The sequence below is a fragment of the Olea europaea genome, chromosome 18 (genome assembly GCF_002742605.1).
Source record: "Olea europaea var. sylvestris chromosome 18, O_europaea_v1, whole genome shotgun sequence".
Taxonomy (NCBI): Eukaryota; Viridiplantae; Streptophyta; class Magnoliopsida; order Lamiales; family Oleaceae; genus Olea; species Olea europaea.
Window position 1 is genome coordinate 9,696,682 of NC_036254.1, and position 24,597 is coordinate 9,721,278.

At 33.0% G+C, this 24,597-nt stretch overlaps 1 protein-coding gene and 1 pseudogene across 1 annotated transcript; both read right to left on the reverse strand.

The window, feature by feature from the left end:
• Positions 1 to 9,394: 9,394 nt before the first annotated feature.
• Positions 9,395 to 11,855, reverse strand: LOC111367412 (U-box domain-containing protein 4-like). Its single transcript, XM_022988265.1, has 2 exons — positions 10,807 to 11,855; positions 9,395 to 9,743 (listed from the first exon to the last, which is right to left on the reverse strand). The coding sequence occupies exons 1-2, from the start codon at positions 11,788 to 11,790 to the stop codon at positions 9,660 to 9,662; spliced, it is 1,068 nt and encodes a 355-aa protein (XP_022844033.1). The 5' UTR covers positions 11,791 to 11,855; the 3' UTR covers positions 9,395 to 9,659.
• Positions 11,856 to 14,024: 2,169 nt separating this feature from the next.
• LOC111366709 overlaps positions 14,025 to 24,597 on the reverse strand; it is a 29,195-nt pseudogene continuing 18,622 nt past the window's right edge.

The window sequence follows — 24,597 nt, forward strand, 5'->3', positions numbered from 1 at the left end:
GTTTGTTGATACTTTGGGCGACTTGAACATTTGGGCGAGACTTTGGACAACCGTATGCCACTCTATTCGTTCAGACTCTGAGCGACTTGCAAACTTGGACGATGGCGTTACCGCACTATTGGGCCCCTTATTTGGGCATTCACCTTGATTCGTTCAATTGGATCTCGTTCTTTGGGCTATCTGATTTGGGGATCCTCCCATTGGGTTTTATTCTCTGGGCTGTTCGAATTGGACTGAATTTTTATGTGTCAACAAAAGGTAAGAACGCTTTGTGCTAATTACGCTTTTTATTATACTCCTACGTTATTTATGCAGTGAATTTTGACTGTTCTATTGTAGGATTTTTTATGGTGTGTACTTGAGTAATGGCCCATCACTCTTGAGAGTAGCCTATCAATGCATCATAACATGTCCACTACATTCGAATTTGATGTGTTTTGTCAAACTTGATCGAATCTCAATGAGCAACTTTAATATTAACAACATGGTCTAAAATTTTAGGCTTCTACATAGATATTGCGTGTGTACTAATTTAAATCTTTTTTCAATATGCTACTTTAAGGAAAAATTAAATTTATTTTCTTGACCAATTGTCTCACATACAATTTTTCATAACGTCAAATTCTAATACCATGTGAACTATCTTGTATAAAAGTTCAAAGATTTGTTTGCTCGGACCTTTTTTTTTTTTTTTATCAAATAGATTTCATGAAATGTTATTTTTTGAGAATGTTTGATTAATAAATAGAAAAAAAATTATAGATTCACATATGAAATTATTTTATTAAAAATATATATTGAAAATAAATTTATAAAAAAATGAATTTTAAAAAATTTATACCAAACATTAGCTAAGCTCACGTTTGAAAGCCAATTATAAACTCTTTATCTAACTTCTAATAAAAAGAGGAATGAGGGTCTACTATTCATGCAATAGTAAATGAATCTAATTTTACTATGAATTATGTCATTTTTTATTTGTCATTTTATTTTTGTCAAACAAATGTTCTTCCACACATCATCCCACTAGTATTAAAAAAATAATTATGTCAAACAAATATTCTTCCACACATCATGCCACTAGTATTAAAAAAATAATAATAATTTTAGTAAATATAAACTGCCATGAGCGAAAAAAAAAAAACTCTTCGCGCATGAGCTTTAAAAAAAATAAAAATAAACTCTTCGCACAATGCAGAGAAATGACAAACCATGTGCAAAGTAAAAAAGCAAGAAAAAACTCTCCGCATAGTGCAGAGAAATGGCAAATTATGTGCGAAGAGCTGGCAAACTCTCCGTATAATGCGAAGTAAAAAAAATTTCTCTGCACAGTGCAGAAAGATGGCAAACACTATAGCAAAACTCTCCGCATAGTGCGGAGAGATAACATTCTGTGCTGACACAGTCCTCACAAAGTGCAAACTCTCTGTACAGTGCGGAATAAAAAAAGCAAAAAAAAAAAAACTCGCACAGTGCGGAGAGTTGGCAAACTTTCCGTAAAGTGCGAAGTTTAAAAAAAAAAAAAAACTCTCCACACAGTGACTGTCACGTGCATTTCCATGATATAAGAAAATAATTTGCTAACTCTCCGTACAATGCGAAGTTTAAAAAAAAAAAACTCTCCGCACAGTGAATGTCACGTGCGTTTCCATGATATAAGAGAATAATTGCAAATTATTTTTACAATGGCATAACAGTATCGTGTCATCTAGAAAAAATATACTTATATATTTCATACTTGAATAAGAAATATACGAGATTATACAAATTATTTTGCTTATATTATTTGATACTTTTTATATGATTGAATTGAATGTGAAGATTATATTTCTAAATTTTGTGTAATTCAATATTGAAAAATTGAAGATTGAGCATCATATTAATATGCATTTATATTTTATGTTTCATATATATTTAATATTTATTTTATATTTATGTTGAAAAAATAAATATCTAAATTTTTTTTAAATTCGATTTGTTAAGTGAATGTACGATATTCTGCATTCTCGGTATTTGTAAGTGTAAAAATCGGTATATAAAAATACAGTAAGCTGCAAATACGGTAGGCAGAATATACGGTAAGTTGCAAATATGGTAAGGTGAAAATACGGTAAGTTGTTTGCAAATACGGTAGGCAGCATATATGGTAAGGTGCAAATACGGTAGGCACCATATGCGGTAAGCTGCCTACAAATACGATAAACTGCATATATGAATTTATAATTTGTTATAAATATATAAAATTTATTTAATATTGAATTTCTTAAGTATTAAATGTTTTAATTCAATATTGTTTCTTTTTTTATAATTGAAAAAAAAAAGTGGTTATGAAATTGCTAATGGTTTTTTATATTTTATATATATTGTAATTTTATTGGCGTAATAAGAAGATTTATTAAGAGTTTTTATTTTTTACATTTTGTGATGAATTTTGTTTATGATAATTGACAAATATTCTTCCACACATGCATCGTGCCAACAACATAAAAAAATAATAATAATTTTAGTATATATAAACTACATGAGACATAAAAAAAAATTCTTCGCACATGAGGAAAAAAAAAAGACCTCGCAAAATGCAGAGAGATTGCAAACTATCTCTCCACACAGTGTGGAGAGAAAAACAAAAACTCTCGAGGCTTTATCTGCAAGTTTTAAGAGACCTTTTCTCAAATAACTTTTGAGCAATGCATTGAACACTTTAATTCCTGGCCTACAACCCTGAAAGTATAATTTAATTGAAAAGTGTATCCGTTTCTAATGTCCAAGAGCTGTTATCAAGTAAGTATAAAATATTGAATTTGAGTTGTACCATAGAGCCTCCATTTGTGAAAACAATGTCATGATACTATTAATATTCTCTTCTTTGCACAACTCACATATTGTTTCATTGTATAAATCACGAGAAAGCTCATTTCCAATACCGTAAATATGATTTGTATGCTCAAAAATTGAGCTGTGACTGAAATTTAAAGAAGACATAATTGATTTTGAGCCATGTTTTTCGACTTTGTTTCGTTGTATATACGAAAATTTACAATTTTGAAATTTGACTTGTAATTAAGGAATTTGAAAACAACTTTCTGCGCCGTGCGGAGAGTTTTTTCTCTTTGTACTATGCGAAGAGCTGGTTTGTCATCTCTCCGCACTGTGTGAAGAGTTTGTCAACTCTCCACACATGGTTCAACTCTCTCTGCACAGTGCGGAGATTTTTTTTCTCTCCGCACTTTTTTTTTACTCCGCACATGGTTCAACTCTCCACGCACTATGTGCAGAGTTACCACATGGTGCAGACCAACTCTCCGCACTGTACAAAGAGATTAACTCTCTCCGCATAGTGCGGAGAATTTTTTTTTGCTCTCTGTACTATGCAAAAAGTTAGTTTGTCATCTTTCCACATTGTGTGGAGAGATTTTTTTTTAACTCCGCACATGGTTCAACTCTCTCCGCACTATACGGAGGGTTTTTTTTTTTTTTTCAAATTTTACAATATTGAATTACACAAAATTTAGAAATATAATATTCACATTCAATTCAATCATATCAACACTATCAAAAAATACAAGCAAAATAGTCTGTATATTTCTTATTCAAACATAAAATATACAAACATATTTTTTCTAGATAACATACTGCTATACAATTATAAAAATAATTTATAATATTTTCTTATATCATGAAAATATTTTTAGATATTATTTCAAAAACTTTCAAAAAAACTAAAATTCATAAACTAATAAAAATACGATAAATAAAAATTTTGTGCGTTGCACGTGATAGCAATTAGTAATTGAAAGAAGGGTGGTTGGCTATATTGACAACACAGTTTACATTTTAATTGAAGTTAAATTCTTCAATCTTTACTATTTTCTTAATTTTTTTCCTTCGAATGCTTATTTTCAACATTTTACTAATTAGCATATCTCGTCCTTAATGATGATTTATATAAAAATATTTTATTTTCATGCTTTGAAGTGAGAAAAAAATGTGTTGCACTGCTTATTTATTTTTCTTAAAAATATAATGAATTAAGCCATTTTAAGAGACTTTTAGGTATAAAACTATTATCAAATACAAAATGTGTTAACTAATGGAACGTTTCAAGACAAAAATGATATAAAAATCCGTTAGGGAAATAAGTGATATAATAAGAAAAAATTAAAAATCTTAACCACATAAATAAAAATTGTTGTAGAGTTACCCTCAAAATTATCAAACAAACCAAAAATAGAATTTTCCATTTACGTACCATGTTTGCCCCCTCTAGCCATAACCTAAGTTTACCAATTTGTCTACATAAGAGATTTCTATTAGGGGTAGAGTTGTCAAACCAAAAAACTAAAGACTTCTCAAATTTCAGTTAGGTCCAAATTTTGAAATGTTAGATGTTACGACAAGCTCGTACCACAAACAAGTCCTGTGCACGAGTTAAATAGCGAAACTCTCATGCGAGTAATCAAAAAGTGAAAATGAAGGAACAAGTGATGGGACGAATTGCGCTGAGATATTTGAAAACAACCATCATTCACTTAACTCGTCCCATATCGAAGCGTGAGCTGACTAGTGCAGTGGATCTAGCCTAATTTAAAGTGAACGAATCGAACAGCTCGACTAAATCATTTAACATCCCTATTGACAATTGACACCTATTGACACATCCCGTCCTAAGACTCAAGACGTGACGTGAGCCGACGATAAGTGTCAGCTAGGTATTGGACCCATCACCAAGGCAAAAGTAACTAAACTTTAATAATAAAGCTTCATTTGACCAATTAAAATCTTTCTGAACTCCAATATACCAACATAATAATAGCATTCGCTCGTTTAGCGAAAAACATCCATATCATTTTCATCAAAACTGCCTCTCAAAAGGATAATAGAAGACAGTTTAGATTACAATATTCCATCATGATCATTGGTGCATATAAATACCCAAAAAAATTTCCTCCAATATGATGCAAATATTTCACTTGATGATTACACAATTTCAAACAAAAGAACCTACAATTGGTGATAGCAATGACTGTAAAACTATCAAAATAATCTCCACCACAGCTCAATCAACAGCCTCCTATAAGGAAAATATGAGATAATAATCCCAGTGAGTGAAGTGCTTAAAAGATGATTGTACTGTCCTTTATGTGTGTGTGTGTTTGTGTGTATAATTATATACAATCAAATGAGTAAGTACATTAGACAATTCAATAATCAAAAACCATAATCTAAAATCCACAAGCAAAACTGTAAACAGAAAAAATATAAGCTGAAGACTAATAATTCACTATATAATTAAAATTCACATCAAAATATATCACATGTAAACATCTACTAATGATCTGAAAGCTATAAATCATATGTACATAAATCGTTTGATCAATATTCTGTACATGGCTGTAGCCCCTCAGCGTATAATGGATACCTTTACCCACGGTAGTAACTCCTCAGTGGATAAGAGTTACCCTTACACACGACTGTAGCCCCTCAGTGTATATTAGATACCTTTATCCACGGTCGTAACCCCTCAATGGATAAAAGTTAAATACATGACTCTAGTACATGGCCGTAGCCTCTCAGTGCACTAGAGTAAGATAATCACATCAATTATTTTATGATAATTTCAAAACAATCATGCTCATTTACTAATTCTCGAAAATAAAGTATTTCATGTAATTAACATGCTTCTATAAAATAAAAAGAAAATCTTCTTTTTGAAAATATAGATTCTCCACTCACAGATATAGGCTGGACTAATGGGGCTAGTATGCTGTTCCCATATCCAAATCCCCTCCTGAAACGATCATAAATATAAGCCACTTCAATTCCATCCATATACAGTTACAAGGAATCTCTCAATAATAACCCCTTTTTATCATCAAAATAAAATATATATCCTTCAATAAGCAATAAGCTAAGACTTAATATTTATATTTCATTTGGTTACTTAAATATACGTTCACTTAATTTTGAATCACTCGACATCCTTCACTCGTTAATACTAACCTTTCCCGACTGCCCCATAAAGATTCAACAAGCTTTTCATGATAATAATCATCTACATTCCTTATTTAAATTCTCTTTTAACTAAATACATAAATCTTATCAAAAGCTCCTTTCTTATATTCTCCATATTCATTCAAAGTGAGAATTCAAGCATAAAATAAATTATTTTCAACTAATCTAACTTAATAATACCATAAAACAATCACTAGGGAAAATAACAAGAATGCATATTTTTCCCCAAATTTTCGGATTAACCCACATATAACAAAACCCTAATATCTAAATATCATTTCTTCCAATCCACTAGAATAACTAGCTCCAATTACTAAAATAGTTAGCTTCCTTATCATATTTTTCAAGTATAAGTTATAAATTTAAAATCCTAAACAAAAATTTACAAAAATTAAACCATAAATTAACCTTACCTCTTGAAGAATTAAATAAACAAGATTGAAGTAGTTGGCACAAGATTTCTTCTTTCTTTTTCCCTTTTTCCTTTCTTTTTCTTTTCTTCCCTTTTTCCTCTTGTCTGCGTTCTCTCTCGTTCAACACATTCCAGTGTGTGTTTGTGTGTGATTTTTGAGGGAAAAAATGGTCAAAGTTTGAATATAAAGGCCACTTGTTCAAAATTGCAAAGGTCCCTATTCTTTAATAGAATATAACATTTAAATTCTAAACTTCCAAATATATATATAAGTAAATTTCCAATTTTAAATTGTAGCCAATTTAACCCTCATATATGGCCAATTATAAAATAAATTCCAATAAAATATTTAATTTCATTTTAGTCTTAACTGTTTTTGACTTTGACTAATCAACATTTAAATTTTGACTAGAAAAATTTAGATTGTAACACCAATATCATCTAGCATATCAAATGTTTCCAAATATATAATCGTATAAATATAATCTTTTTTGGCTCAACACTGTCTTCTCAATGATAAATGTCTTACATTTTCAATCGTGTAAAAGTTCTAGAACGTCCAATCAGTTTTACTTTACAAATTGGGATTCAAATATATAATTAGCACACGAAACATGTGAAAAGCGTTGGTTGACGTGTAAAAAGTTACCCCTCTTCTTTAGCTGAAATAGATATATGTCATTAGTCGGCGTTATGGTTTTGTTATAATTTTCTTGTGTGCCCCAGTGGGATCAGATTTGCTCGTCATATTATTTAAGATACTGATTTTTAAGATGAACAAAAATAAACTAATTTCACATTTTCAATAAAATTATAATATACCACTCATTTTTACAAGAATTTTGAAAAGGGATAATTGCAGCAAAAGTTTCAAACTTTTGAAACATTAGCAGACTTTTTCCAGATCTTTGATTTATTGCAGTTATCACTCCCAATCTTTTCAAACGTTGTAGGTGAGGTCTTTTGGACGATTTTCATCCACAATTCCGTTAGTTGACCAGAAATTTAACTTTAACCATATTTTTAATATTTTAAGAATGGGTAAAAGAATAACTTTCTATTTATAAAATGATTACATTTATAAAATTAAAAATAAGAAAAAACAAAACAACCCTCTTCTTCCTCTCATCCCCCACCCCGCACCCCTACCTCAAATCCTTAGCCAACCGAAAATGCAGAACACAACAATTGCATTCTCCCCTTCCTTTTTCTCTCTACGAAGTCTCAAAAGGCCACCTCTCTCTACAGATTCAATCTCATTTCTCTCACCCCGTCGAAACAGCTCTATTTAAAGAATCGTCGGGTGTCAGGCTCATACTTCTTCTAGTCGTAAAGTGGGTTTAATTATCTGTTCTTTGAGACCCAATGGGTGGATTTCGAACCAAAAGAGCAGAATTCTTTCATTCTGATTGGTAATGGCATCATCATCGATTGCGAATCCTAAAGCAAACTCAAATCCATTGTTGAAAAAGAGAAGAAAAATCGGGGTGGAAACTCGGGCTCAAATTCATTCTAAGGAGATGAGATGAAGATGGAAGACATAGGCGAAGCAACAGATCTACTCGTCGAAGCTTTTAAATGCCCTCTACAATCTTCATGCACCTTGTTTCCACCACAGCATTCGGGTAACTCTGCTAAGGCCGGACTCGATGGAGCAGGGTAATTCTCATCGGTTGACTCAATCGATGACTCGCTTAGTTCAACAGGAAAATTATCTGTTCTTTGAGACCCAATGGGTGCAAAGGCATTAGCTCTTTGAGAAGCTCTTCGGTTTGCCCAGAGTTCGGATCTTCTCATGGCTAAGGTGGAATGTGGTGGAGGTTGTTCAGTGGTGATTGTGATGGGGTGAATGGTGGTAGTCGGTGGCAGGAGGTTGGTGGAGGTGGCGAATGTCGAGTTACTGAGGGTTTGACGTGGGGTGGGGGATGAGAGCAAGAAGATGATTGTTTTTTTTTTTCTTATTTTTTAATTTAATAAAATGTAATTATTTGATATGATAAATGAAAAGTTACTCTCGTGTCCCTTTTTAAAATATTAAAAATGTGGTCGAAGATAAATTTCTTGTCAATCGACGGAATTATAGATGGAAACATTCAAAAGGCTCTCATCTACAACGTTTAGAAAGGTTATGGACGACAGCTGCAATAAATCAAAGGTTCAAAAATAGTTTGCTAGTGTTTCAAAAGTTTGGAACTTTTACTGTAATTATCCCTTTCGAAAATTATGGCAAAATTTTAGACTCTATGATTTAGCTCCTATTTGAATCTCATTAATTTCCTTTCCATTACATTTAATTTTTCTCCCTCTTATTTTTAAAAACACAATTTTTCATAAAATAATATTACACGTAAATCGAAAATTTTTCATTCTTTTTCAAAAACTCATTTTTCAAAAAATATTATTCAACCCATTTTCGTTTTCAAAAAAGGAGGCTTAAGATGTAATGAAGACGGCAAAGGGAAGGAGAGCAAGCCTTGGCTCTAGCTTAGCCCAACCCCCTATATATCAATTCAGTAGAAATGTTTTTCTTTATCTATCTTGACTCTACCCTTAAGAAAGGGTCAATCATGCTCTTTCAATCGTTATAAAACTCTTGTTTGAATTTTATTTTTTTTTTAAAAAGATTTTTAAACAGTATATTGATAAAAAATATATAATTAAAATATAAAAAAAAATTTTAAATTTACATGTAATATTGCCCTTGTATGAGCCCCATTTTTTGAGAAGAATGAATTTTTAAATTATGTATTGATGAAAAATGTATAGTTAAAATATAAAGAAAAATTTTGAATTTGTGTGTAATATTATTTTATTAAAGAATGTATGGTTTAAATGATATTACAACACTGTTGAAAAATGTATTTTTTCAAAAGAATGGATCACAAACAAGGCCATTATTTTTTTGAAAAATATCTGATTGAAATAATGTTAAATTACTGTTTAAAAATAATTTTTTTTCAAAGAATGGGATAGGCAAAATCTTTTTGTAATTATTATTTTCATCAGCATCTCTACACGAATAAAGCAAAAGATTGAAAATGTAGCAATATCAAAACCCAAAAGTTTGGAGAAATTTACAACCCTTTCTTCAACACAAGAAGTATTTACAAGTTGACACAATTCTTTTTCTCATCCTCTTTCCTCCTTTTTCGTCGTCCTCCATATTTTCTGCGCCTTCCATTGCGGTTTGGCTGATAAAGATTGATGGGTCCCACGGGGGGCACGCGGGGACACATCAAACCGACACATTAGATGTTCTTGCAGATGCAGCGCCATTCCCGGATCGTGGCTGCCGTAAAACCTCAATCAGTGCTTCTGACTGTCCCCAAAATCACACCACACAAATCAAATTACACATGCCACTCTACAATAATGAATAATACCTTTGTACCAAACAAGTGTGTGACATAATCTTTAATATTAATGCTACTATTAAATTTTTAACACACAATTAACTTTTTCATCAAATCACATCAACAAAGATGAAAAAAATAATAACAATAATTCTACTTGTACAAAGTTTCTTTACAAAGTTCGTTGACAAAAGATATGCTAGTAAAATTTAGGCCATCAATGTCAAATGATTTAAAAACATGTTTTTGAAATGATTGGTGTGAATATTATTTTGCCAACCTACTTTGTAAACTATGTTTGTAAGTGTAGCACAACTCTAAAAATAATGTAGTTGGTTTGTGAGAGATTATCTGAAGTAAAAAATAATTTCATATTCCTTCCTTATTCTCATCAAGGAAAACACAAGTTTCTTCTTTATGAATAAAAAGAAAAGGTTTGTTGGCCACGAAATTATCTCCATAAATATTATTTTATGGGTTTTAAAAGTGAGTTTAGTACTCTACTTGATTCATACGATGATACGAAAATGAAAGAACTTGTGACCAATGCACTAAATATAACACAACCTAATCCTAAAGCACCACTAAGAGTCCCATTGGCTCTTTAGTTACATATTTTTGTGAAGATGATTCGATGACACTCGTTATATGTCTATTATGGTGTCTAGCTTTGTCCCAATCCTGATCCAAACCCAATTCTACCTATCGATAACATGGCTTTTCACTAAAAACAAACAAAATTAAAGTGAGCACCTTTGTCCACTCAAAGTTGTAATGATATTTTAATTGGTTCTATGTGTAGACAACGTGTGAGAGACTTGCACCACCATTATTGACGGACCAATAACCAAAACAAATTATTCCTGTTAATTAATTCATTAAACTACTCTTAATTAATATCTTTAGATTAAGCATTTAACGATTTCATCTGTTCATGGAACAAATGAGCATGTTTGCCAAAACATTTTTAAAAAAATTACTTATTCTTTTATAGTTGAAATTTAAAATTAAACAAGTTACTTGTCTTACCTTCTGTTTTGCACGACTTGTTCCGGTCTGCGACAAGGCGACCAAAGGCGGAATCGCTCCTTCGCGGGCCACCATTGTCCGGTAGATCAAGCTATCTTCGCATAATTGCAATAATATGCACGCTGCAATCTCCTTCTGCCGTTGGGTTCCCACCTCCACTAATTCCACCAGCACCGGAATGCCGCCTTCCTCCACCAGTGCCGCCCTGGCTTCCGGCGTTGATACCAATAGGCTTAAAACAAAAGCCGATTTGTCTACCATGTTCGACCCAAAATCCGCCATTAACTCCACCAGAGACTTCATAATCCCCGCCTGAACAGCCCTAGTTTTGTTCTCCTTAACGGAGCAGAGCGAATACAAAGCCGTGCAAGCATCCTTTTTGCCTCGAAAATTTCCTATCTCTAGCAAATTCACCAGCGGAAGAATCGCTCCGGACCGGCCAATCGTGATTTTATTCTCTTCGATCTGGGAGAGCCGAAGCAGAGCGCAAGCCGCGTTCTCTCGAGCAGTCGAAGTTCCCAATTTCAACGCGCGGACTAAGGGGTTGATAGCGCCAGAAGATGCAATCAAATCCTTATTTTCATCACACAGTGACAAATTAAGAATCGCAGTGACTCCATATTCCTGTAATTGAGCATCATTTGACGAAATTATCGATACAAGCGGTTTAATGGCGCCAGTTCTTGCAATTTTTATCCGATTCTCCGGTTTGTTTTTGGCGAGCAACCTGATTCCCATGGCGGCTTGTTTTTGATCATCTATATTATCGGACTGGAGGTCCAATATCAGTTGAGAAATCAACTCCTCAGAATTATCAGAAGCGCAGGCGAGTAACAGGCGGCGGCTCTGAGAAGACGTCGTCGGAAACTCGCCGGATCTATCACTGTTACAGTCGCTGAAGGCGGCGGAATTATCATTGATATTCAAATCGCTGAGTTTTCGCCCAAAATAGCTGATATTTGAGCTAAGGGAATCCGATTCCATTGAAAACGACAGCGTGTTAGAGCTCTAATTGTTTGAATTTAGGGTCCACACTCTAAAAGATTGAGAAACGAGGAGAATATAAATGACTGGATTATGGGGTGGGTTGCGTGGGGGTATTAGGGTCGAAGGAAAGGACACGTGCACGACCGCATCGAATACCAGTCTGTGCAGTACGTGTGAGGTTTCTCGTGTAACGCGTGAGCAGAAGTTTCCCTATTCGATACAATTTTCCCCCCTTTTTTTTCTTTTTTGAGGTCAGTCTGGTAAATTTATAAAGGACAGCTTACAAAAATACTCCTAAAATTACATGTGTTCTGAAAAATCATATGAAAAATATTTTGGAAGTAAAAAATACTTTGTAAAGTGTCACTTTTTTACATACATATTAAAAAGGTGACGTACAAATAAAAAAATTGATGTTTATCACTTAAAAAAGTAACAAAAATTCAAAAAAATAACAAACAATAAAAAAATGAGAAAAAATCGACAAACACTAAAATGTGACATATATTTAAAAAGTGATATAAATTGAAAAAAGTGACAAACATTTGAAAAAGTAAAAAAAATTCAAAGAAAGTGACATACACTCACAAAAGTAACACAAACTTTATAAAAATAAAAATAAAAGTGAGAAAAAAAGTGAGAAAAATAGAAAAAAAAAGTGAGAGAACATTCAAAAAAGTGACATACACTAAAAAAATTGCACAAATCCAAAAACAAGGTGACGAACAATTAGAAATGTGACAAAATTTTAAAAAGTGACAGAAATTCAAAAAAAGTTACAAACACTCGAAAAAAGTGACGAAGTTCAAAGAAAGTAACGTATATTCAAAAAGTGACAGAAATTTTAAAAATGTCAGAAGTATAATGTCATTTTTATTAACAAGTGATATTTGTCACTAAAAAAAGTTACAGAAATTTCAAGAAAGTGAGTGACAAACTTCAAAAAGTGATAAAAATTCAAAAAAGTGACCAGCACTCAAAAAAGTAACATAGCCATCATCTCTCCTCTTTTTCCATTCACCATCAAACATTTTTAAATCAGTTTACCGACAAAATGCCAATCAAAATGTCAAATATTTTTAAATCAATTTACAGTCATCGTCATCTAGCAATTCAACCAACTTATTGACCTTTACTTAATGAAAATCCCAACATGAGAATAAGTTAAGTTTTTTTTCAATCATCATCGCCTACACCAAATTCAATTACTTCTTCATCACCACCAAAATGTGAGAAATTTCACAAAAAGATGACTGAAAATAAAATTTTAAAAAAAAAAGTAACAGAAATTCAAAGAAAGTTACAAACACTTGAAAAAGTGACAAAGTTCAAAGAAATTCAAAAAATTAGAAATGTGACAAAAATTCAAAAAAGTGACAAACATTTACAAAGTGACAGAAATTCAAAAAAGGTTATAAACACTTGAAAAAGTGACAAAGTTCAAAGAACGTAATGTACATTCAAAAAGTGACAGAAATTTTAAAAAGTGTCAGAAGTATAATGTCACTTTTATTAACAAGTGATATTTGTCGCTAAAAAAAGTTACAGAAATTTCAAGAAAGTGAGTGACAAACTTTCAAAAGTGATAAAAATTCAAAAAAGTGACAAGCACTCAAAAAAGCAACACAACCACTGTCTCTCCCCTTTCTCTATTCACCATCAAATATTTTTAAATCAGTTTATTGACAAAATGCCAATCAAAATGTCAAATATTTTTGAATCAATTCATAGTCATCGTCATATAGCAACTCAACCAACCCATTGACCTTCACTTAATGAAGATCCCAACATAAAAATAAGCTAAGTTTTTTCTCAATCGTCATCGCCTACACCAAATTCAATTACTCCTTCACCACCACCAAAATGTGAGAAATTTCAAAAAAGATGACTGAAAAAAAATGATAAATATTTAAAAAGTGACAGAAATTCAAAAATGTGACAAAACTAAATAAGTGACATTTTGTCAAACGTCTTGAATCTTACCAATATCATTCTCTTCATTTCTCATCAAACTCGATCTTCCACTTTCCCGAATATGATTGAAATTTGGGAACCTAGCGTATTGGGAAGGTTAAGATTATCTTCTTCTTGACTCGGCCCATAAGGACCTGTTTGAATGGGTTCTGGAGGGTAATTGGAACCAGAGAACGAGACTAATTTTCTCAATAAGCTAGAAGAAGAAAGCTGCTATGGATGCTACCAAAATTTTTTTTTCCTAGCCGTAAGTCACACCAAGTTCAAAGCAGCAAAACTTTAATGTTTATAACAGATAAAACGGTGTTCCAAGATTAATCTCTAATGCAAACTTAAGGAAGATAAAATACAGGAACAAGAGTAAACAAATAAGTAAATTCATCTAAAAGACGAGCTCATGAGGTTTTATTCCAGCCTTTAGAGAGAGAATCTTGCTCCCAAATAGAACTTCAATTCTGGAACACTCTCAATAGCTTTTAACGATTCTGCATCAACCGCTTTTTGGTCATCTTTCTTCTTTACTGAAAGCACATTTTCTCCTCTCTTTCTGCCCCAAAGTATTCAGTCTCACCCTTCTTCTTTTCCTCAGCTTGCTTGGCAAAATACTTGTCATCGAACTTCTCCACTTCACCCCAGAGATGTCAACCTTTGAGGAAGCAGCAATAATGTAGGCTTGGTTGACACGTCTTAGAGGAAAACCATTGATCTTGAGTGATCCAGTAACAAGCAACAATCCAGAAGCAAGCTGATTCAAGAAAACAACAAGCTTCCCCTTAAATCTTTCGGTCAATATAATCAACATTGTCCTTGGAGTAATACTAGCCCCAAGTTTTTGTGGGTTTGTGCGTGCACTTGTTGGAAAGTGGCTTGTTGACATCAACAGCTAGATCAAATTTGGGTGCCTTATCAGCAGCTGGCTCAGCAGCTACAGATTTCTTCTTGTGGGTTGGGAATTTGCCTTCATTTTTGGCCTTGATAGCCCAGAGTCCCCTCTTGTGGTACTTCTGGGAACGCAAGTGTTTTCGGACGCCATAGATCAATTCCAGGTTATGGGTCACTCTCTGAGTCTTCGGCGCCAATTGTGATGAACTGTGTGTGCATCTGTGGCGAGAAGAGGGCAATACCAGATTTTTGGGTATCGGGAGTTTGCATTGGGTTTTGATAGATTAGAAAGTATTAATTACGTGATTAGATTATTTAATTAGTTTATAGGGTATTATTCAAATTAGTTGTTTTTGGGAGGTAGTGGACCTAATTTTCATGGATAATTTTGTTTGGACAGGACCACAGGCCTAATTGGCGCCTCCCTATTGGAGAGGGCGCTTGTGGACTCTGTGCCTCAATTTTCTAGACAGACAGGATCACATGGCCTTGTTCGTCCAACAAATCTCTTTATAAATTTATCATATTTAATTTTTAATTACATATTTTTATCAACTCACAAGTATTTAATAATCATCTCATTTTTTTATTTATTTATAATTTAAACGATTCATAACTTATTTCCAAACAGTGGCTTACTTTTTTTTTTCTTTTTCTTCTTTTTCTTTTTTCTAGCTTAGTATGTTATTTCTCTCTTTTTTTCCCATTTATAGGTCGATCGAAAGTGAAAATGACTTATTAACTAACTTATTTATTAATTATTTTAATTTTACAATTGGCACTAGTGAATATATCCATAAAATATATAGTAAGACATTCTCTTTCTATGGAAAGTATTATTTGTTGAAATTGATTAAAAAAAATATCAGTCCGATTAAAAATAACTCCAATAAAATCGAAAGTCTTAAACGTGTTATCTACTTGTTGCGAGTAAATGAATCCAACAAATGTTTGCGTACCAGTGATGTTGGGTGGTGGAGACAGTCATTGATGGTTGTATATAAAGATAACAAGTTCAATATGGACAAAGGTACGATGATCTAATTGTTTGTATTTCGTTTCTTTTTCAACATTTTTGTTCTTTTATCCGTCACTTTAATTGTATTTTGTCTTTTTATTTATTATATTTTATTTAGTCAACGATAAAAATGTATCGCATAAACCTGTCACCTTTGAAAAAAATAAATAAATAAAATAAAAATAAAAAAGGGAAATATGATGAATTTAATATGTGAATGCTTGACGATAGTATGTCTAGTTCGACCCCTAATTAATGCAAACAACCAAAGTACATTACAACTGATGTTTTGTTTGTACCCTCCAATTGTCATATGTTGGGATCTCATTTGAGAAGTCCATTATGTTATTCTTATCATTTCATATATTGATTCCAAGTAATTCCAATGACAGTAGGTTCCTCGAGATATACAATGATTTAGGGCATGTTTGGAGGGTTATTTTATTTCCAAAAGTTGAAAAAATGGGTATATGTTAATTTTTTTGGACATAGATTTTGAATGATTTAAATTACCCAAAATCGATGCAATTGTTATGAAAAGAGAGAAAAGTGAAGAAAATAAAGAGAATTCAATACACTTGTGTATATTTTATTAATAATCAAAGCCATATATTTATAAGGATGCATTAGGGATACAATGATAATAATTTTTAGGATTGCATGAGTATAATTATCATTCACTAATAAACTTACAATTTACAACATCCTCTCTTGAGTGACACATTATAAAATATCTACATTGTTAAAACATTGTTCGATAAAATTTCAATGGAACAAAACATCAAACAAAGGAAAAAAAATACAGTTATTTTGAAGTATTTTAAATGTTGTCTCATTAAAACATTGTTAGGCAAACTCAGTGGAATAAACCTAATTGAAGGGAAATAGTATAGCTACTCTCCTAATGTTGATCGCTGAAAATCTTTGAGTCAACGCATTCCAATCTCTTGAACCAATTTCTTGAATGTAGATGTTGGCAGTGCTTGTGAATAAATTTATCACATTGTCATTTGACCAAATTTGTTAAGCAGTGATGTCTACATTCTTTTGAAACTAATGTGTATGAAAGAATTTTGAAAAAAATATGATTCATCTCATCACCTTTGATATAGGCTCCTTTGAGTTGTGTAATAAAAGTTGTATTATCTTTATACAAAATTATTGGACTATGTTTTGTTGAATTTAACCCGTATGATGTTTAGATATGATGGGTCGTATTTCTCAACCATACACATTTTTGGCATGCTTCATAGTTAGTAATAACTTTAGAATGATTTGAGGATGTTTTGATCAAGAATTTTTCACATATCTCCATGACATAGTTATTCCTCCATGTGTAAACATATTCTGTTTGTCACTTAGCTTTATGTAACTCAGGGAGATAACCTACATCCGCATATCCCATTAAAGTAGATCCCGACTTTTGAGAATAAAATAATCTCAAATCAATAGTGCTCTTTAATAACGAAATATATGTTTAACAACATTCTATCTTTGAGTTTGTGTAGAGCTATATCTTGCAATGAGATTTAGAAAAAAAAAGATATGTCAAGTTGAGTGCAATTTGCAATATAAGTTAAAACTCCAATTGTACTAAGATGTAGTACTTCAAGACCAAGAACCTTTTCCTTCATCTTCAAATGAACGAAATGAATCATTTTTACCTCAAGTGATCGAATAATCATAGGTCATGTCATTGGATGTGCATTATCCATATAAAAATATTTTAAAATTTTTTCTATATATGTAGATTGATGAACAAATATTCTTTTTGGGAAGTGTTCAATCTGTAATCCAAGACAAAATTTAATTTTTTTCCCAAATATTTAATTTCAGATTCGTTTCTCAAATAATCTGTAGTTTTGTTGAGTTCTTCACAAATTCCAATTAAATTTAAATCGTCAACATAAATTGTCGCAATTGTAAATCCAATATTTATTTTCTTTATGAAAATACATGGACATGATTGTTATTTTTATAACCCTCCATCAACAAATGTTTGCTAAAGCGATTATACTACATGCATTCGGATTGCTTCAATCCATATAATGATTTTGTAATTTAATTGAGACCGCTGCTCTCAGGAATGTATCATTTGTTTCTGGCACTTTTAGTTTTTTGAGGACTTTCATATGTATGTCACTATCAAGTGAACTTTACAAATAGGCAGTTACTACATCTAAGCATATCGAGCTTTTATAAACGGTCTAACTAATTAAGAATCTAAAAGTGATGGTATCAATTACGAAAAAATATGTTTCCTCATAATCAATTCTTGATTTTTGTGTGAGAAACCTTGAGCTACGAGTCAGGTTTTATATCTTGTAATTTTATTATTTTCATTTCTCTTTTGTATAGAAACTCATTTGTATCCAACAGGGATTATATTTTCAGATGTTTGAACTACAGGTCCAAACACTTTTCGTTTCCCTAAGGAATTCAATTCCGCTCGTATAGCTTCTTTCCATTTTGACCAATTATTTCTATGTTGACAGTCTTTAACTGACTATTATTCAAAATCCTCATTTTGCATAATATCAAGAGTTACGATAAAAGTGGAAGTATTGTCTATATCAATATTATTTTGTTCCCATAATATATGAGATAACATATAATTTATTGAAATCTCATAATTCTCAGACATTTGTGGTTCTTCACGGATCATATTTTCAATATTTGATTGTTCAATCATTTCTAATGTTACTTCTTCTAGAGTTTTTAGTTGATTTTTTTCTTGTAATTTTCCTTTTTGAGATATAGAGACTTTTGAACTAGCTGGTTGACCAGGCTTCTAACGTTTCTGAGAAATATATATTTGCTATTGCAAATTATCCTACAAGAACATAAATTTTTCCTAAAATATTTTTTACTAGAATATATGATTTTGTCACTTTTCTTATGCCAACAAATACATCAGGTAATTGATTTACAACCTTTTGCAAATGAATGATTTTTTTCAACCTCTTACTCATATTTGCGGAGATCAAAGTAAGATAGAGTCGTTCATTCCAATAAATTTTACTGTATTTTTCAGGATGTAGTTTTTTTCCTCTCAAAATTGGGAAAGTTGTTTTCATCAAAATAATAATCTGTAAAATGTGCAATAAGTAAATCACTCGTTAAAGGTTCAAGATACCTAATAATAGATGGTGAATTGAAATTCACATAAATTCCAAGTTTTCATTGGGATTTTAGTACGTTGTCAGGGTGAAATAGGAATTTGGATAGCACAACTAAAAGTTCGTAGATAAGAAATGTCAGGTTCATGACTAAATTTAAGTTGTAAAAGTGAATATTAATAATAAGCAGTTAGCCTTATACGAACCAATGATGCAACCTGCAAAATGGTATGACCCAAAATAGAAGTTGTGAGCTTTGTTTTTCATAAGTCATGGTCTAATAATAAGTTGTAAACGTTTATTAAATGAGTTTGCTAAATCATTTTGTGTATGGACATGCGCAACCGAATGTTCAATTACAATCTCAATTGACATACAATAATCATCAAATGCATGTGATCTAAATTCATCAGCATTGTCAAAATGAATAGTCTTGACTGAATAGTCAGGGAATTGCGCTCGTAATTTTATTTTTTGAGCAAATAGTCTATTAAAAGCTACATTCCTAGTGAAAAGTAAGAAAACATGTTATCATATAGTGGAAGAACCATAAAATAACGAAATGATCCACATAGTTGGTGTATTAGCCTACATGTATCTCCATGAATTTTTTTCAAGAAAGTTGGTGATTCAATAATAACCTTTGTAGTCGAATGTTTAATGACTAACTTGCCTTACGAATAAGCTACACATGGATAATCATTAGGTAAAAGAATCTTCTGGTACTTTAAAAGATGTCCATGTGAGTAGTTTATTATTCGACGTATCATTATAGCTTCTAGATGTCCAAGTCGATCATGCCAAAATATAAAAAAATTTGGATCAAGGAACTTTTGGTTCGTGACAATATTTAATTCGTCTGTTTTTATAAATGTATAATACATACTAGATGAGAGTGTATGAATTTTTTATTTTATTTGCTTCTAAATAGATACAAAAGAAGTTGTACAACGATATTCAATAATATTTTCTAGCACCGTATCAATGTGATATCTGTTAACCTCCAAAAATGGCGCCAACAGATGTCCAACCTCTTCTCCTTCGAACCTGCACATTTAGCAACCTGTCAAGAGGCAAAGGCGACCGGACGAGAATAAGTTTGGTGATTGTTAGCACTCCGACGACCAAGTTAACGATTGGACGGAGATAGATATATAGAATGAAATACTATGGAAATGGAGGATTTGGCTAGAGTGTTGAGACTTACTTTAATTGTGTTAAAGGATCCATATATATAGAGAAATGTGAGTGAAATGGGCTAAATGGGTTAGTGGGCCTAAGTCCGAACCCAATAATGAGGTGATTATATAAGCATAATAATAGGCACCTCGATAGGCGCCTCGGTTGGATTTCTTAGGGCCTCGGTGGCGCTTCGGCTAGCATCTTTAGAGCCTCGGCTTTAGGGTCCAACTCTAATTAGCCTCATCCGGGTCCAATAAGATGGCCCAATATGAGGTGATAATTTATAGGCGCAACAATAGCACCCAAGTTCATGGGTAAATATTTATATCAGCCGTGAACTTTTTGATCATTTGTGTATAGTTTCCGCTCTAAGTGTAGGTTTAACTGACCCACAGGGGACGACGCATGGGAGATGGTTAAAGCTTGTGAAGCTGAAAGACGGGCTCATCTTAGATCAAGGCGCTGACCTACAGGGGACGACGCATGGAGATGACTTGAATCTTTGTAAAGCTTACGCAACACTGTGGCTGAGGCAATGACCCACAGGAGACTCCATGTCGAGAGGGTTGGAACTTTGTAAAGCTGATGAAGAAGCTCATCTATGATTGATGCACTGACCTACAGGAGACGACGCTTGAGAGATGGCTTAAAGCTTTGTAAAACTTTTGCAACGTTGAGACCGAGGCGATGACCCACAGGGAGAGGATTGAAACTTTGTAAAGCTAATGGAGAAGCTTATCTGTGACCGATGTGCTGACCCACAAGGAACGATGCTTAGGAAATGGCTTGAAACTATGTAAAGTTTTTTCAATGCTGCGACGGGGCGATGACCCATAGGGTTGAAATGTGGGAAGGGTTGAATTTTGTAAAGCTGATAGAGATGCTCATCTGCGGTCGATGCGCTGACCCACAGGGGATGACGCTTATGAGATGGCATGAAACTTTGTAAAGCTTTGGACAGCATCTGGTGAGGCGGGGGATAGACGTCCCGCGAATAACTCTTGAACTATCGGAGTTTTAGTGACTTGCCTCGGAATGATGAGGACTTAGAGCTAGGCTCAACGACGGCGAGAAGCGAGGAAAAGACATCTCACAGAGTCATGAATAAACATATGGTGAACTGTCTAACTATCGAAGTTTTATAAGCTGGCCTATGATAGATGAGAACTTAGAGCTAAACACAATGATAGTGAGGAGGGGAACAAGCATACCGCGAAGTCAAGAATGAACATATGGCAAACTGTCGAACTATCGAAATCTTATAAACTGGCCTCAAATAGACGAGGACTTAGTGCTAAGCTCAAGGATAGTAAGGCAGGGAATAAGCATCCCGCAAAGTTAGGAATAAACATCTAGCAAACTGTCGAACTATCGGAGTTTTATAAGCTAACCTCGGATATACAAGGATTTAGAGTTAAGCTCAACGATAGTGATGCGAATAATAAGCATCCCGCAAATTAGGTCAGGAAATGCTCCTTTTGCAAGAGCAAACATGTCCGACAATTTGCCTCTTCCCTTTTTTTCAAGGAACGAGGACTTCAAGGTACTGCCTCTTCCTTTATCCAAGGAACGAGAGTTTCATACAATGTTGTCTCAATAATGCATTCATGATTCAGGGCTCATCTTCCACAATGCAAGGTCCTTAAGTTTAGCCTTGAACATTTGAGAGGGGAAACTCACCTTGGATAATAGATAGGATGATCAAAAGGAGCATTTGAATAAGAGAGATCCGAGCTATGTATTTGTTGAACATTGTGGTCTATTTACTTACACAAGCTTAGTTATGCAACCAAGGAAGACAAATCCTCAATTTTCCATAATTTGAATAGCAGCCAATTTGAAGGATTAAATGGCAATACTTCATTTACCAATAGAAATGGCCCACAGTAAATAAATCTCTAGGGCCAATGGAGATGAAGAAAGACCAATAATTGGCCCAAGTAAAATAAAATATTTAATTGGCCAAAATTCTAGAAATTGAAAGGCATGCACATATTTACCTCCCTCACAAAGCTCTAAGGGCGGGCGGTGAGGGCCCTCAAGGTTAGGGTTTAACCTTTTTTTTTTTTTTTTTTAAATGAATTATTAGCAGTACCAAACAAGTTGTAAAGTCTACTTCCTATAACTACAAAAGTCTGGAAAATCTGAGATTGGTAGCCCATCTTGCACGCCACCATCAAATCTTCCCTCCGTCAAATTTAATGCTAACCTAAAGGGCAAATGAGAAGAGAAGATTGGAGACATTTATCGTTGAACCTCAATTGTCTTAGTCGGAAGTTGGGACCAATGGAGACCATGAATTGATGCGGCTACTTGTATTGGTGGCTAACTGTGGATAAGTTATTCCATGAAAAATTCATCATTAGAATATAAAAATCTAAGTCGGTCTTCTTGTCGTCAAATGTCGTACGCCCAACTTGCTTTCTAAGTTCCATGTGGCTAATTTTATCTGTGTCCAACCGTAGAATTATAGCCACCATAGTTGTCAAGAAGATGAAGCAAAGTTACAATCACTTTTGAACAAAGAAAACCACTTAAAAGGAATTCCTGTGCACTTCATTTGGTTGGAACACCCATAATGTTGAAAAGACCAGCTGCTTCGAAATCATTTCCAGTAAACAAGGATTTTCTTTTTTCCTCTTTTCCACATGTTTGGACTTGGATTGTTTTCTTCTTTGGTTTTCTCTTCTTCATGCAAGCTGTCTTTAAATTTCAATTGGTGTTTGTGCTGCCTTTGATAACAATTTGTCACAGAAACAAATGGTAAATATGGCCGGCAATCACTTGTTGTTTGCCACTTTAATTTTTTTACCGGAAAATTCCATTCTTTCAAGGCATTTTTCACGCCTCTATTTGTCCTTCCACTAGCTATGTTTTTGGCTGAAAATAACCATTTTCATGGTGGGTTTTTCAACCTTTTATTGGCAATTGCACGGCTAGAGCCATGGTCGGTAGATTTCCTTGTTCAAGGAGATATTCAATTGCCCTTTTTCCTTTCTTTTGGTGGCTGATTTCTTCATCTTTTTTTTTTTTCTTTTTTTTTTTTTTTTTTTTTTTGTGGTGTTTTTTTTTTTTTTTTTTTTTTTTTTTTTTTTTTTTTTTTTTTTTGTAAAAAATGATCTTGAGCTACTGCCTTTGCTCTCTTTTGGTAGAACACTGCTGCCCAAAATTTGAAAAATTTTCGACGGCTTTTTTTGTACGTGGAATAACACGGTTAATGTACCAATTCCTACAGACAGCATCAATTTGTTGACCTCCAAAAATGGCTCCAACAGATGTCCGGCCTCGTCTCCTCCAAACCTGCATATATAGTACCCCGTCATGAGACAAAGGCGACAAGAAAAAGTTCGACGACCATTTGCACTCCGACAGTCAAGTCAACGGTCGGACAAAGATAGATACATAGAGTACAATAGTATGGAGATGTGGAGATTTGGCTAGAGTGCTAAGACTTACCTTAATTGTGTGAATGGATCCATATCTATAGAGAAATGTGAGTGAAATGGGCCAAACAGGTTAGTGGACCTAAGTCCAAGCCCAATAAGAAGGTGATTATATAAGCATAATAATAGGCACCCCGACAGGCGCGTCGACTGGACTACTTAGGGCCTCGGTGGCAATTCGATTGGCCTTTTTAGAGCCTCGGCTTTTGGGGCCCAACTTTAATGGGCCTCGCTCGGGTCCAATAAGATGACCCAATATGGAATGATAATTGATAGGCATAACAATATTCATTATAGCGGATATTTTTAAAATTAAGCAAATTTCTTTTGGATTTGTTAGAATAAAGTGCATCGTCAATATATAAATTTATATTATATGGTAAAATTATACAAGCTCTTTCGAAGCTTTCAACAATATTCGATGCATTTGATATCGTATTAATAATATTTTTTGCTAATATTAAACAAAAAATATTTTTTCTTCGAAAAAATGGTATGTGTAGTTGCACTATCAACCAAGTAGGTATCTTGACAATACATCTTAAATCTATATATAACAAAATAAATATATTTTAAAAAAAACTTGAATTTGAATTTAAAAGGGTAAACATAGTTTAATACTGTGAAATTAACGATGCATATTAAAGTTTCAATTTATTTTTTATTTTTTTGCAAAAAGTAAAAATATATTTCAAATTAAATTTCTAAAATAAAAGCAAATATTAGAGACATAGAAAATAAGCTAATCTATATCTTCTATCACACCACTTCAATCAAATAGTCAATATTCTCATTTGGATCCATGAAGAAAACGGAGATATTCAAATGAGTCACATCAATTGGACAATCAAAATCAACAAAATTTGTTTCCACTTTTTCCTTTCCTTTAGTTTGATTATTGGTAGAAATCTAAAAGATGTTTTGCCATAGACAGGTATTTATCCAATGCCATTTTATTTCACATCTAAAGCTATTTTTTTCATGTTCCTTTTTTGATGTACTACTTTTGTTTATTTTGGGCCTTTTGAAATTGTAGCCTTTTTGTTGACAATTTTGTTGATTATTTCATCTATAATTTATTCCACATGCACGTCTGAGCCCACGTCCACTCATTATCTTGATCTTGCATTTGCTTTAGGCAAAGGTATAGAACCAGTTGGACGTAATTTTGTTCATTAATAGTTCA